Source organism: Schistocerca americana, chromosome 1 (genome assembly GCF_021461395.2).
Source record: "Schistocerca americana isolate TAMUIC-IGC-003095 chromosome 1, iqSchAmer2.1, whole genome shotgun sequence".
Lineage (NCBI taxonomy): Eukaryota > Metazoa > Arthropoda > Insecta > Orthoptera > Acrididae > Schistocerca > Schistocerca americana.
In genome coordinates, this window is record NC_060119.1 from 647,173,223 (window position 1) to 647,186,454 (window position 13,232).

Consider the following 13,232-nt stretch of genomic DNA (forward strand, 5'->3'; position numbering starts at 1 on the left):
GTGTTTAAAGTAGACACAGCAACAGCTTGCAGAGGTGTCCATAAGGAATCAGCCTTATGAGAGAATTGAAGTGACTTTATCTTTTTATCAAACAATTATATCTTTACACTAGTTTAGCACAATTTCCAGCAGCAGATCATTCTCGTATTGCGAGAAATTTGGCGATCGATCCTTTTTCTGTTTACATGCTCAATGATAAATACTGCGTGTCTACGACGATAAAGGTCTGCGGTTGAAGCGCAATAATCGTGCCGACAGCTGATTTTAGCCGTGTTGCGAAGCATGTTACGTGCTACCTCAGGTCAAATTTGAACCTCTGATATATATATATATATATATATATATATATATATATATATATATATATATGTGTGTGTGTGTGTGTGTGTGTGTGTCTGAGCTCTGAACCTGCTTCGGGGATCCAAGTTTACAGTAGAGCTACATTGTGGTAGAGCTGAGTTCTGAACATTGCTCACTTTCAGATATGATGTCAAATTTGATCTCCAGTCAGTGAGATTTATGCAATTGGCCCTGAATTTCTGTTATTTCTGCGAGGAAAAAGCAGATTTCCGACTTCGATTGAAGACATGCATTCAAGCACAGACCCATCTCCAACCTATATGACTGGAATCATTTGTTGGAACTGTGTGTCTTCCATCAGATCCGAAAATTTTAAAATTGATTTTACCGTTAAAAATAAACCTCTTTCATAAGTCGCTGGCGTGATTTCGGTTTTCAGTTGTAAATGCCTCTAATTTTTTCTATTTTTCTTCCGTAATTTAGGTCTTCCTCATGGCTACACATCCAGAATGGCATTTGGTTTACACACGTAACTTTGTATCTGTACAGGCTGGAATCTAGCCTACTTGGACTCTAAAATAAATAAATGGTTCGTTTCTACTTTTATTATAAATAAGCACAAAAGATACGTTATGACTCTGTACATTGTTGTATTAATTACGCACAATTTCACATATATAAGCCTATTATAATCTCACACTGTATAATATAAACACTTACAGAGCAATCTATGACTATTCTTAATTCTACCACTCGAAAATATGTAGGCATGCTTTTTCTATTATCTTCCGTGTATCTTCTTTGGACTCGGTAAACGCCCATTAGTTTTGACAGCTATGGAATCTGTGTGTTGTTTGGGGTGCATGTATTTTTTGTTTGATGGAAGGATGTCATCTCACCACATGAGTCTGTTTGGACCGATCGCTTTAACCATTAGCTCCTTTTTATGCAGTCATTCCAGTGACAAATTTTGAGGTAAAGAATCGTTATCTGTAGTTGTAGTTTCGGAATAAAAAATACCGTGCGTGGAATTAGATATTCGTAGGCTGTAGTTTATTTAAATCCATAGCATTTGCTGTTAATTTTTATGTGACTGTTTCTTAAAATAACGTTACAGTGAAACCCGAAGAATATATTGTATAATTGTTTCCGCTAGGTAACTGTTAAGTAAATTAAATTTATGAACACAATTCGTCAAATGTATTTCATCTACATAGAGTGTAAAAGCTATATATTTTCATTAACCACTATATTATTAATACCTTTGATCAATGAAGGTACAGTATGAATATAAAATACCAAGGATGGATGACAGCATATATGTGTGACATTGTTTACGTAAGTCTCTCCCTGTAGTAACAAGATTTAAAAAAAAAAATGCCACTGCATATTAGTGTTAAAAAACTTATTTTACCCTGGCAGTTATGAAATTTAACAACGTGCTGCATATACTTTGAATTGTATCAGTTAGGTTTGACAATTTGTAATTGAACATATTTTTATATAAGTTTCATACAGAACATATGTTACTTTGCAGATTCTTGGTATTTGAGGACTTGATTATTATGCTCTGTTAATAAAGGCTAGGTAGTGCGTGACAGTGTTTAGGTTTTTCTCCCCAAAAATATGTGCCAAGGCAAATTACTGTATTGTATATATGAATATAGTTTATGTAGGCTGAGCTATAGTTGTGTATTGTCCTCCTTCCCACACAAAAATATGTTGATTACGGTTACAGACTGGTCTGCAGCTCAGCCCGACGTCTGTGTTAGGTTGGAAAGTAATAGTTTTGGTTGAGGTGACGAAACCAACAAATGTGAAAGCAGGAAATCTGGTTGTGATAACATATTGGGTGGTAGTGAAGCCTGATTTGTCTGCATCATACTCAAAAATTCAAGGGTGTTGCATATGCAGCTTTACTGTAGCCTTGTTGTGACAAATCATACAGTCTGATTTTTTTGCGTTGTATTTACTTAGGTTCCATAATTGGGACTGAAGTTCAAATTTTGTTGATATGAATGAGTTGTTATTGCAGCAATGTAGGATAATTTCAGAAGCTGTAGCTGTAATGATTAAGTGGCCGTTGGAGCACCTGATAGTTGAGGCAGTCTGATTAAGTGCAGAGGTACACAATATTACTATAATAAATAGTTTTGCAGTATTGTGTGGCATGCTGATTAGTAAAAAAGTAATAGTCTCTTCCTCTGCCTTCTACTGTCAGGTGGCACAGTAGTTGGCATACTGGACATGCATTTGGGAGGCTGGAAGCTCAAATCCGTCTACAGCCATCCAGACTTTGATTTACCTTCGTTTTCGTAAGTCCTTTGAAAATGAGAGCTGATTTCCTTTCCCCCAACCCATACTTGTGCTTTTTCTCTTATAGCATCTGCCACTGAGTACCTGTAAGCTCCAAATACACACTCTCTTATGGCATCGGCATCTAAGAGACATAAGCTCTTCCTTTGTGTTGTGATCTTCTGGTTACTTTGACTGAAGTCCACTTATAAGCTATGGGTCATTCCATGCCAAGTGGTCTAAACCTTCCCACCATCATGTCTCCAATTTTCTTCAAATTTTATCTGTAGCACTAGTCAAGTGCTAAATTAAGTTTCTCAAGATTTCAAGCCTCTAGCTGCAATACTTGCTGATCTACACCCCCTTGTCTGAAGGGTAGTAAGTTCGCATGCGCGCGACATCAGACAAAATGCCATTTTTGGGGTCTCATAAAATTGAAACCAATTCATAAGAATGGTTAGTAAGATGAGACCCTGTACAGTTTTTTGTGCTGATTCAAACGAAATTAATTATAAGATTACTGATGCAAAATCCGGTCAAACAAGTCGACTCAAAGTGTACCCCTAATTCTGTCGTGACTTAATGCGACAAATTTTGACCAATATTCAGACTGCAATAATTTCCTTGCAGATAAAGATATGGACTTGAACTTTTTACCAAGTCTTATCTTTGTGCTGGACATAATACAGCTGGATTTCCAACTACCCAGGCTTTATAGTCGCCTTGCAAAATCTCTTCAAATTTGGCAGTGTCAGCGCAAATGGCTTTATTTACCAAAGTTCAAAGCCCATTACTACAAAATAGTCAGCCTGGATTTAATTGTGAATAGTATCATCTGAAAGAGAAACTCTTGCTCTACGAGATGGATATATTTTTCTTTTGCAACGCTTCCATTAAGTGCTTATTTACTCAGGTCAAAGTATCTTATATTTTGTGTGCGCAGTGCCCTGCGTTGGTCCATGATGGCTGAGCCATTACTGGTTATCACAATAAAACCAGCATCCCCATCGCCATAGGGGCCACGCCCGATAGCCATGCAGTAACAGCCACGGGTGGGTATCTTTACTGCAGGTTCCCAAGCCTGATTACAGGGTGTCTTTACCACAGGATCCCAAGCCTGATTGTGGGTTTCTTTATGCAGGTTCCCAAGCCTGTCTTCCTCAGTTACTTCATCATTCTGGAAGCATCGTTGATTTGCAAGAGAATGCTTTCAGGAAAACTGTATTGCCGACCAGATGATGTCACTGATGGAGCTGGAATAACACCAATGATAAGTTGTTCTGGAATCCAGCAAGTATCACGTCTTAAGGGCCAATAAAATGAACTTGCAGGACCATGAGGATGCATAAAGCTTATGAAAGCATCTTTCTGTTCGACTGAGATTTCAACGATGTTTCCAATCCACCATTTCTTTTCATAAATGCAAGCAACATACTGCCCAGGCTGAAGATCCATGACTTGAACTACTACTTCAGCAGCACTAATTTTGGCCAAAAAAGATGTCGCATCATTAGAAACTCTACTGACCTTAATTGTCGTCATATCAATGGGCAAAAAATGGTGGTTTTCTCTTGTGCCAGCTAGAGTGTGCCCTTGCAGGAATCTTTCTTCTTGAGAAGCTTTTTCTTCTTCAACTTCCTCTTTGCTGATGAAAAAGAATTTGATTCCATTGATATTATCATTGCAGAAGTTGAAAAGATCTTTGGGTGTTAGAATCTGGTTTTCATATGGACGTTGCAAACTTGCTCTTGCTGCCAACCGTTTTGTTGTGCCTCCAATGCCATCACAAGGCGACTTTCCATGGCTTGTTCCAAAGAAATTCCATCCTGCTGTTATTTCAAAATCTTCTTTGTGATAGCATAAGTTGAGAAAATTCTTGAAATTCTTATATTGTGCAGCTGAACCATCACTGAAGTAGTGGATGTGGCTTATTTTGGAAAATTGCATCTTCAGGTAATTGATTACTTTTCCAATGTAAACATGGACAGTAATCGTATCGTGTCGAAGGCAGTCACTAATAACACAAAGATTCACACATTGCACCTCTTCGTTTTCACAGTAGTAGACTACAAATGGATGAACTGTTGCTTGACTGTTTTCCCAGTGAAAGCCTTGCACTGCATCTTGAACAATAAATGAATAGTTTTCAGCAAAATCCATTAGTATTATGAATTCGCCTTCTTTCAAATCAGTTTTGAGAGCTTTCAGGTGCTGGCTTTGATGCTTGGCAATGTAGTGATGACAAGACAGGTTCCAAATTTTTGCTGCAATATCTTCAACATACTCTTCTGTTGAAAGCTGCTTTGTTTCTAAAGTATCCCTGTCGGTATGAATCCATTGTTTGTACTCAATCAGTTCTTCAGGGTCATTATCTTCAAAATATGTTGCAATAACTGCTTCTACACCTTCTGGACCAGGGCAGTTTTCACAACGATGAAGCATACAATCCTTGTTTTCCAAGCTGCAAACAGCTTTGCTAAGAATTTCCTTGTAGTCTTCATTGATTGATGCACCAGTGAGCATAAGCTTGACATTTTGGTGTATTGTACAGACACAAACTGAGTGCATTCCAGCAGAGCCAACTGTAACACACCATTTTGGTCTAAGCTCGCAAAACTTTGAGAAGCCAATTTCTGGTCCATTTTGCTTCTGATAAGACACGTACATTTCCTTCAAATTGCAAAGCAACAACCGCTTTTGCTTGTACACCTTTGTTCCTGAAATTCTCACAGGCACACAGTCTTTCTTCCCTGGACAAAGTCTGCTGAATTCGTCATCTTGAAAAAAGTCATGTACTTTCTGAACAACTTCATCTGAAAGCTTCCTTCCTTGCCGATTTGCTGGAAAAGCTAGAACACCTTGCTCATTCTTCAGTTTTCTCGCTTGCTTTACCATTCTTTCTGATACATTAAATGCTGTTGTCGTATCTTTAATTGTCCAGCTTCTTGGAACCAAGGTCAATATTTGAACTTTTGTCCTACGATTTGACACTTTACATTTTTCTTTCAACTCTTCTATAAGATTATCAAGATCTGCACAATTATTGCATGGGCGACTTTTACTTGAACTTGGCTGTTCATCGTAATTGATTCCTACAGCAGCAGCAATTTGATTCCCAATTAAACTTTGTGCATCCAAGATCTTTCTTTTTGCATAGCTTTGCTTATCTCTTTTACTTAGTTGTCTTCTTTTCAATGGTGAAGCACCAATAAATGATAAACTTTTGTTGATGGCTGGTTCAGTTTCATCCGTTGTGAAATCTTGTTCAGATTGGGTTGATAGTGATGATGAATCTTCTAGCTTTTGGTTCAGTGCCGACATGCAGCGAGGGCAAAGCTTCTGACCAGGTTTTATATCAATCACTTCTTTTTTCTTTAACAGGCAAAGTTTGGCAGCTGTTTCATTATCAAGCAGTCTAAGTCCAGCTTTTACATTGTGATTCCTCTTCTTGAATGGATTGCAACATTTCTTTTGCATCGCTTGATATTCATGTAGGAAGAGGGCTTCATGGTGGAAGCAAATGATGGAATTTTCGTCAAGTTTGGCTTCTGAACGCGAAACAAGCAATTTCTGGTCACATTCTGTGAAATCACTAAACGCTTTGAATCCAGTCTTCTTAGCATAGAAGATAACATGGCACTTCGATGCAGCAGCATCTTTTCCAATTGAACAGGGGGCCAACGATTCTTCTTCTTCATTAACTTCTGACATCTCTCACTGGCCAATCACTGAATAAAACACGAATGAAATATCCAATTATATCAGTAATTCTAAGCGACTATTAAGATTCAAATTCCTAGAAATGAAGAAAAATTAGTGCATCGCGCATACAAAATATAACAACTTTGATGTGAGTTAATGAGTACTTAATGGTCGCGTTGCAAAAAAAACAAATGTCAGTCTTGTAGAGCAAGAGTTTCTCTTTTAGGTGATACTATTCACAAGCAGATTCAGGCCAACTATTTTTTAGTAATTGGCTTGAAACTTTGGTAAATTTTACCGTTTGTGCTGACACTGCCTAATTTGAAGAGATACTGCAGGGCGACCATATGGCCTGGATCATTGCAAATCCGGCTGCATTATGTCTAGCACAAGCATGAAGCTTGGCCAAAAGTTCAAGTCCATATCTTCAACTGCAAGGAAATCATTGCAGTCTTAATATTGGTCAAAATTTGTCGCGTTGTGTCACGACAAATTTTGAAGTATACTTTGAGTCGAGTTATTTGACCGGGGTTTGCATGAGTAATGTTATACATAATTTCGTTGGAATCAGCAAAAAAAACTGTACAGGGTCGCATCTTACTAACCATTCTTATGAATTAGTTTCGATTTTATTAGACTCCAAATATGACATTTTTTTTATGTTGCATGCACACGGACTAAGTACACTTCAGACAAGGGGGTCTAGATCAGCAGCTATTGCAGCTAGAGGCCTGAAATCTTGGGAAACTTACTTCAACACTTGACTAAAGCTACAGTTAAAATTTGACGAAAATTGGAGACCATGATGGTGGGAACTTTTTTCAGTTTTAGACCACTTGGTGTGGAATGACCCCTATGGAATATTCCTTTCGTACCTGGTTACCAGTGAGCTTTAAATGTAAACAGTTTCACACATGTATCTGACGATTGTTCAGTTGATTCTCTTCCCTTGCCTTGTGGAAGCCTTCATTTGAAAAACTTGTGAACCAGTGATTCAAGTTAATTCTACAAGTAAATGCCCTGAGTTAGCACAGCAATAAAATACTTGACTCGTACTGGAGAGCAATATATTACAGTCCCATTCTAATGTAAGCCTTTGCAGCCTTGTAAAAGCAACTTTACATTGGGTAGTCCCCACTCAGATAGTGTGTGATAGTGTCTATCTCACCACTACTGCCGCCGCCACCACCACCACCACCACCACCACCACCACCACCACTACTGCCACCAACCAACCAACCCAACCTATCTACCTTCCTACCTTGCAGGAACTATCACTCTTCTTTTTAACCAGGAAAAATTGTATGATGCCACTTGGAGATACAACATCCTTCACCAGCTTCATGTATCTGGAAGCATGGATGTCCACCATTTTTTATTCAGTCCTTTTTCAGGGAGAGATGCTTTCACTATCATGTTGGTGAAAATTATTTATGTCAATGGATTCCAGCAAGGGAATGCAGTCAGTTGTTTATCTGTTTTCCCTGTTAGGGCTTTCTGAGAACATCTTCCGGAACAGTTTACAAATTATGGCATGGCGTCCTTGAGGCACTGGAGCAGATACAAAAGCATAACAGTGCAAAGTTTCTTGTCTGTTCTGACTTGCTCAGTGTGTTACAAGCAGTACACCAAATGTAGCCAGAAGAGAAGATGATTCAGATCATGCATGACACCTCCAGCAGATGCAACACCAGGGTAAGGAAGTGGTCTTTCGCTAGATACCAAGACACGTCGAACGCAGGAAGTGAAACAGTCAACAAAGCAGACAAAGAAGCATGTAAGGATGGTGATGTACTTCAGTGTGCTGTCATCTCACTATCTGGCAGAAGAATCATGGTAAATGGAATGGCTGGAAGTTTGTAAACAACAAACTACAGTCAATCAAATCAATCATACTGACATGGTGGACTTCATATGAGTCACACCGATGGAAGGAAGTGCTGCTCACCAGACTGTGAATAGGGCACTGTCCAATAACACCCTATTTCCTCCCCCAGTGGGAAGTCCACCACTCAGCGTCTAGTGGGAAGTCCAGCACTCGGCGAGTTTGTAGTTTACCAATTTCGGTCTCAGATTTTTCAGGTGTGTGTTTTATATATTGACATAAGGGCAACACCCCAGTTTGGCTGGAGATCTGCCCACCATCCTAGCCACTGTCAACATGGGTTTTGAAATTGTGTGAAACTTCAGACCTTGTTTCTGGTGTTCAGAAAAGGGGGCAGCATGCTCTGAATCTGTAGCTCATTCGGGCAGTTTAGCATTTTTATTAATCAATTTTAAGTGTCATAATTAAGGGTAACAGGAAGGCAGTTTTTACAATTGTTAAGAGGATTTCAACACACACACACACACACACACACACACACACACACACACACACACACACACACACACACGCGCATGCTCGAGATTGGCATGCTGACACCTTGAAACAGTGGTGATGACCACCCTTCTGAGTGCCCCCCATTCATCATCACCTAATATTTGACTCCTTAATGCCTTCATGTCTTCAAAATCATCACCTTTGTCTTCTGTTCCATTGAATGACAGTTCCTCCACTCTCACCCTCATCCTGAATATCTATATGCTCCTTTGTCCTCTTTGATAAGAGCATTGCCAGAATGTGGATGACTCATTGTATTGAAATTCTTCAGCCACCATTGCAGATTATTTTTATTCAAAATCTAAACAGATATTAATGAGTGCTGAAATATGCTGCACCTAGACCATGCTAATGGTTCCTACCAACTGTGGAGCCTGCTTTTATAAATCTCATGGAATCTGTACAAAGCACAACCTTGGGGAACTTACTGTACACCAAACCTCAGCTGTTACAAAGAGGGAAAAGGGAGTGGGGGCCAGTGTCGTGTCAACGACTACTCTGCCTGTTAAGATACTGATAGATTCTTAATAAGTTTTAATTGAGATGACATAGGACTATTTAAATTATTATTTTATAACTTTTTAAAATATTAACTGCAACTGTAATGTAATGTACATGAATTATAGCTGCTGTGTGTTGTTTCCCAGGTCATGTTGTCAAGGAGCACTCTCTGAATGAATTCACCGTCAACCATCTTTAGTCCCATACACTCCGTGGACACTGAAGTAGATTAAGGCCCATTTACACTATGAAATTAATCGCTTCTCAAGAGTCTTTGAGTATACTTCAAGCCAGGTAATACATGAATCCAGTAACAAAAGATGTCCGGCCTTTCTAGAACTCACTTCTCCGCTCAAAAATGTTAGGGGAGGATTTCATTGTTCTGTGTAATAATACAGGTGACAGTACACAAAAATGATATAGTGGATGTCTTGAGTCATACTGAGGGACTCTGAGCTTTACACAAACAGTAGTGATCTCTCTGTAGAGGCACTAGGTCATGCAAAATGAAAGTTAGTAGCTGGATGTAAGGGATAAAAAGCTTCAGTCAAATGAAGTCAACAGCCTACCAGTGGTGCACCTCCTTCCATCCAGTTAGCTAAAATGAAGTGCTATTAATCCTCCTCTGTAAAAGACTCTGTCCTTAGTATCTGGATTCCTTCACTGATGATATTGCCCTCTAGCACACAGTAGTTTTGGTGTGCATATATTAATCACCTCATCAGCTACTAGCACATGTAGCACAATTATTGGTGTAGGGCCCAGCAAATAGAAAACCCTAATCTTGGTTGCTTTGTTGCTCATGTTGAAATGACTATTTCCTGGTATCCATTCACAGGATTGACTGCTTTATTCAAGCACTGTTTCAATAGCTGTGTTTCTAATCATTTTTTATTTGTGATGTCCCTTATTTACACGGTGTGTGTGTGTGAGAGAGAGAGAGAGAGAGAGAGAGATTATTTGAGTTTTTTGACTTTCTGTGCCTGAAATAAAACTGTATTCCAGCTGTGTTGGTGCAGATCTGTCAAACTGCAGTCTTGAGTATGCAGGAATTGAAATCTTTGACAGGTATGGAACTGTCGGGAATAAACATGAAGAGGTTTTTTTTGTAACAGTCTCTGTATATTATTTCATTAAGTGTAATAACTTCTTCGAAACACAACTTTGCCGCATAGGGAACATCACATAAGACTATATACATCAGTTTGACAGTTTGTTACATGAATTAGAATTGACTATGCTTCTTCTGTTTATGTATGTGTCTCTCCCAGTATTATTACACTGCAGGTGTTTACTCTGGGCTTGCCCTGGAATGACGCTGCATTGAGAGTACACAAATGCCCATGCAGGTACTTCATCTTGTGGAGTTATTGTAATTGCCACTACACCTTGAAAATGGGTGACAGCCTTTCATACAATTTTTACATGAAAACACACACACACACACACACACACACACACACACACACACAGAGTTCCATGCTCGCAGCTACTGAATCACTATATCACTTAAAGACGAAGAGTATCATTTGTCGGCTAGATAGACATAGGGCAACACAACACTCTTCCAGAGTTATATGTAACACCACAGATTTCACTGAAGTTCTGCAGTTGCAACCCTGGATGGACAAAGCCATCAGTCATGTTAACCAGGAGCTGTCTTGATTGGTATTGACTTTGCCAGTAGCTGTTGTTTTAATAGTGGGTTACACAAGACATGTCCTACATTTAAACAGGGGAGGAAAGGTACATTAGTGGAATTGATAGCTGAAAATACAGGGTGTTACAAAAAAGTACGGCCAAACTTTCAGGAAACATTCCTCACACACAAAGAAAGAATATATGTTATGTGGACATATGTCCGGAATTGCTTACTTTCCATGTTAGAGCACATTTTATTACTTCTCTTAAAATCACATTAATCATGGAATGGATACACACAACAACAGAACGTACCAGCGTGACTTCAAACACATTGTAACAGGAAATGTTCAAAATGTCTTCCGTTAGCGAGGATACACGCATCCACCCTCCGTCGCATGGAATCCCTGATGCGCTGATGCAGCCCTGGAGAATGGCGTATGGTATCACAGCCGTCCTCAATACGAGCACGAAGAGTCTCTACATTTGGTACCGGGGTTGCGTAGACAAGAGCTTTCAAGTGCCCCCATAAATGAAAGTCAAGAGGGTTGAGGTCAGGAGAGCGTGGAGGCCACGGAATTGGTCCGCCTCTACCAATCCATCGGTTACCGAATCTTTTGTTGAGAAGCGTACTAACACTTCGACTGAAATGTGCAGGAGCTCCATCGTGCATGAACCACATGTTGTGTCGTAAAGGCACGTGTTCTAGTAGCACAGGTAGAGTATCTCGTGTGAAATCATGATAATGTGCTCCATTGAGCGTAGGTGGAAGAACATACTGACGAAACTAAAATGAGCTCTAACATGGAAATTAAGCATTTCCGGACACATGTCCACATAACATCTTTTCTTTATTTGTGTGTGAGGAATGTTTCCTGAAAGTTTGGCCGTACCTTTTTGTAACACCCTGTATAAGGAGGGAATGGGGTGGGGATTAGGGACAAAGGTACCAATGGTAAAATTCCTGTGATTATGGAAGTAGAAGGTGGGTTGTTTTTATGCTAAATACCTCATTCATACAGGGTGTTTTGAATGAAGTTAAGCTAAACAAGGTTCCACGTGCAAAAGAAACTTATGTGGGTAAGCTGACAGTAATGCATCAGAATGTTGGAGGAACTTCTCTTTTGCTTACAGAGCTTGAAAGTCATAATGAGAGTTGATATGTTACATCTATTAGCATCATGTAAATACAGGAATTAATATGTTAAACGTAGAGGACTAAGATTTAGCACCCTGTTTCTGTAGGGAAAACATGGAATAAAGCGGAGTTTTCATGTGTAGTTACAAGCTTTTTTAATCACTGTACCTCTGATTTCAAACTTCAGGGAAGCAGGAAACTGTACATATTTGTGTACAAACCAGCAATGAATTACTATTGAAGATAAGTAAAGCTGTCATCAACACAAAGATTGATCTGAACATCACAGTGCTTTACTGGGCGTTATCCTATTGGAGGTGGTATGCTGTTGCCTTCCTCAGACCTCCGAACTGATTTACTAGCCAGTTATAATGAAACCTACAGTTTAACATAGACTCCGAGCCATGGTGCAACTTAGCATTTTTCTACCAGAGCTAAAAATATGCCAAATGACAAAGAATCCTGAGTAGGTGTGAGTTGCTCTGTGTGTACGGTAGCATTATCTCTTTTGAAACAATTGGCCATTTTAAAAATTTCTATGGTTCTGGCATCTCTCTCTCCCTCCCCTCCCCTCCCCTCCCCTCCCCTCCCCTCCACCTCTGTATGTTTATATACCTGTCATTGTAAGTATGAGTGCTAAGCTTTTCATGTTGTTAGCAGGCTATTACAGTGCATTTCACACATTAAACAGTATGTGACTGGATGATGGGAAGTGTTACTAAGAATTTGTAAGTTGTTTGTAATGCTCATTGACAGTGCAAATATAGGTATGAACTACGTCACAGACTGCGCTTTCGTTGTTGTGGCACTTGTAAATTTCATTTAATGAGAGTGTATGTTTTCCTTTTATCTTAATTTCATGTAAATTCCAATAATGACTAATAAAATATTCATTTCTTTAACTGTTTTAATTTTATTTTCAGGTAGAGATGTCAGGCGGTGAACGCAAAAAACGTGTGTCTCGTGGGCAGGGCTGGGAGGAAGCGGGCTCTGAATTTTATCAAGAAAGTTATCCAGCTGATGTGGACCTTGAAGCACTACAGCGTGATCCATCACACATTGCCACACTACTTCCAAGCAAACAGTCCCGTGCAGGTATTTTAATATTTTTAAAATGTATTAGGACTAAAGTTTACTAAGGGCTATTGGTGTGCTGCACTTGTGTTCAAAAGAACAGATGTTGGCTGTGTGTCATCATGTGAAATTGGATGCAGCCAATGGAAAGGATGATATGGAGCAACCAGTAACAAACTCTTAAACAGATGACATGTA

General features: G+C 39.3%; 1 protein-coding gene across 1 annotated transcript in view; it reads left to right on the forward strand.

Moving 5' to 3' along the window:
• Window positions 1–1,117: 1,117 nt before the first annotated feature.
• LOC124625765 (transmembrane channel-like protein 7) overlaps window positions 1,118–13,232 on the forward strand; it is a 50,783-nt gene continuing 38,668 nt past the window's right edge. Inside the window, exons 1-2 of the mRNA XM_047149207.1 lie at window positions 1,118–1,275; window positions 12,884–13,055. Of these exons, the coding sequence (XP_047005163.1) occupies window positions 12,890–13,055 (166 nt within the window). The 5' untranslated portion in view covers window positions 1,118–1,275; window positions 12,884–12,889. The remainder of the gene's footprint in view (window positions 1,276–12,883; window positions 13,056–13,232) is intronic.